At 46.3% G+C, this 1,524-nt stretch overlaps 1 protein-coding gene across 2 annotated transcripts in view; it reads right to left on the bottom strand.

The window, feature by feature from the left end:
- The window catches only part of Xrcc6 (X-ray repair cross complementing 6), a 23,936-nt gene that overhangs the window by 16,715 nt on the left and 5,697 nt on the right, over positions 1-1,524 (bottom strand). For both annotated transcript variants that reach the window (XM_005354473.2, XM_013348808.2), the window contains exons 4-5: positions 806-944; positions 316-570 (exon numbers count right to left, since the gene is read on the bottom strand). In XM_005354473.2, coding sequence (XP_005354530.1) covers positions 316-570; positions 806-944 — 394 coding nt within the window. The remainder of the gene's footprint in view (positions 1-315; positions 571-805; positions 945-1,524) is intronic.

Genomic DNA, 1,524 nt, shown 5'->3' on the forward strand with positions numbered 1-1,524 from the left:
ATGTATTCAAAAAACCCACATACATAAAATAAATAAAATTAAAGAAAAAAAGCAAATAAGGAAACAAGACTGGAGAGATGGTTCAGGAGTGAAGAGCACTGGCTGTTCTTGCAGTCGACCTGAGTTCAATTTCCAGCAACACATGGCTGCACACAACCATCTGTAACCCCCGTGCTAGGGGATGTGATGCCTCTTCCAGCCTCCACAGAGTCTTGGATGCATATGGTGCATGTAACTACATACAGGCATATACATACAGATAAAAACAAATTTTTTAAAGTAATAACAAAATAAAAGGATGAGGAAAATGCCCACCAGTGTCACGGAGATCACCAGCTTTGGTCCTGGCCCGGCTGGCTTTGGCACTGTCGTTGCTATGAGGGTCATCTTCGTTGGTGAACAGCATGACCCTCTTATGACTCATCTTGACCTGGACATCGCTGAAGAGGTTGGCACAGACCCAGAGCACTTCACTCAAGGAGTAGTCAGATCCATGGCCAATTGTGTCTTGGAAATGCTTTTTTCCCTGTTGTCCCTTAAACTGGTCAAGCTCTAACACACGTTTAGCACCTGGTAAGAGGCAGAGTCAAAGCAGGCAAAGAAATAAGGCCGTGAGCACCACCTTCACCACAGGATAACAGAGGCCTCCTCATTCGACCGCTATGGAACTAGTGTGGCAGGGACTTTCTGTGAAGAAAGCAAGTTCCCAGCCAAGGGTAAAGCTGCTTCCTCTCCAAAGCCCTCTTTCTTTCAGCTTAGTGAAGTTCCCACATGAAGGAAACCATTTTCTTTTGATATTACTGACCTGGGTTATCCAAATCTTGTAAGACATAAATATTTTTGAAATTCACTGAATTTTTGTCTTTCTTGGTACCGTAGAACACCACTCCCAAGAGATCTCGGTCGCTGCTTATGATCTTACTGGTGTACACACTCTGGATACACTGAGAAAATAAAAATTCTGTGTTTACTAAGCTTCTGTCAGAGCCAGGCGCAGTAAGCACTTAGAGTTTACGAGCTGAGGAGTGGAACTTGGTCAAGAGGGTGCCTGCCTGGCACGCACGAAGCCGGAGGCTGGATACCAAGTGCCGCAGAAACCAGGCATGGTGGCACATCTGTAACCCAGCACGTGGAAGGTGAGGCTGGAGGCCCTCAGAGTGGCCCATGGCGGCGGGTTTTATGCAGGGCTGGCGACTGAACTCCTGACTTTATGCACGGTAGACATGGATTCTCCCAAGGGAGTGTCTGGTTTTCATTCCACATGTCATACCCATCGTGAGCAGAACTACTGAACCCACAGTAATCCGAGGTCTGTATCTCCGAGGAACTACTACATACCAACTACTACATACCAGCTGCATGCTTTCACATTCTTTTTAAGACTTTATTTTAGCCAGGGCAGTGGTGGTGAACACCTTTAATTCCAGCAGGCTAATCTCTGTGAATTCAAGGCCAGCTTGGTCTACACAGAGAGATCCAGGACAGTCAAGGCTACATAAAGATACCCTGCCTTGAAAAACCAAA

This window comes from Microtus ochrogaster, chromosome 15, assembly GCF_000317375.1.
Source record: "Microtus ochrogaster isolate Prairie Vole_2 chromosome 15, MicOch1.0, whole genome shotgun sequence".
Taxonomy (NCBI): domain Eukaryota; kingdom Metazoa; phylum Chordata; class Mammalia; order Rodentia; family Cricetidae; genus Microtus; species Microtus ochrogaster.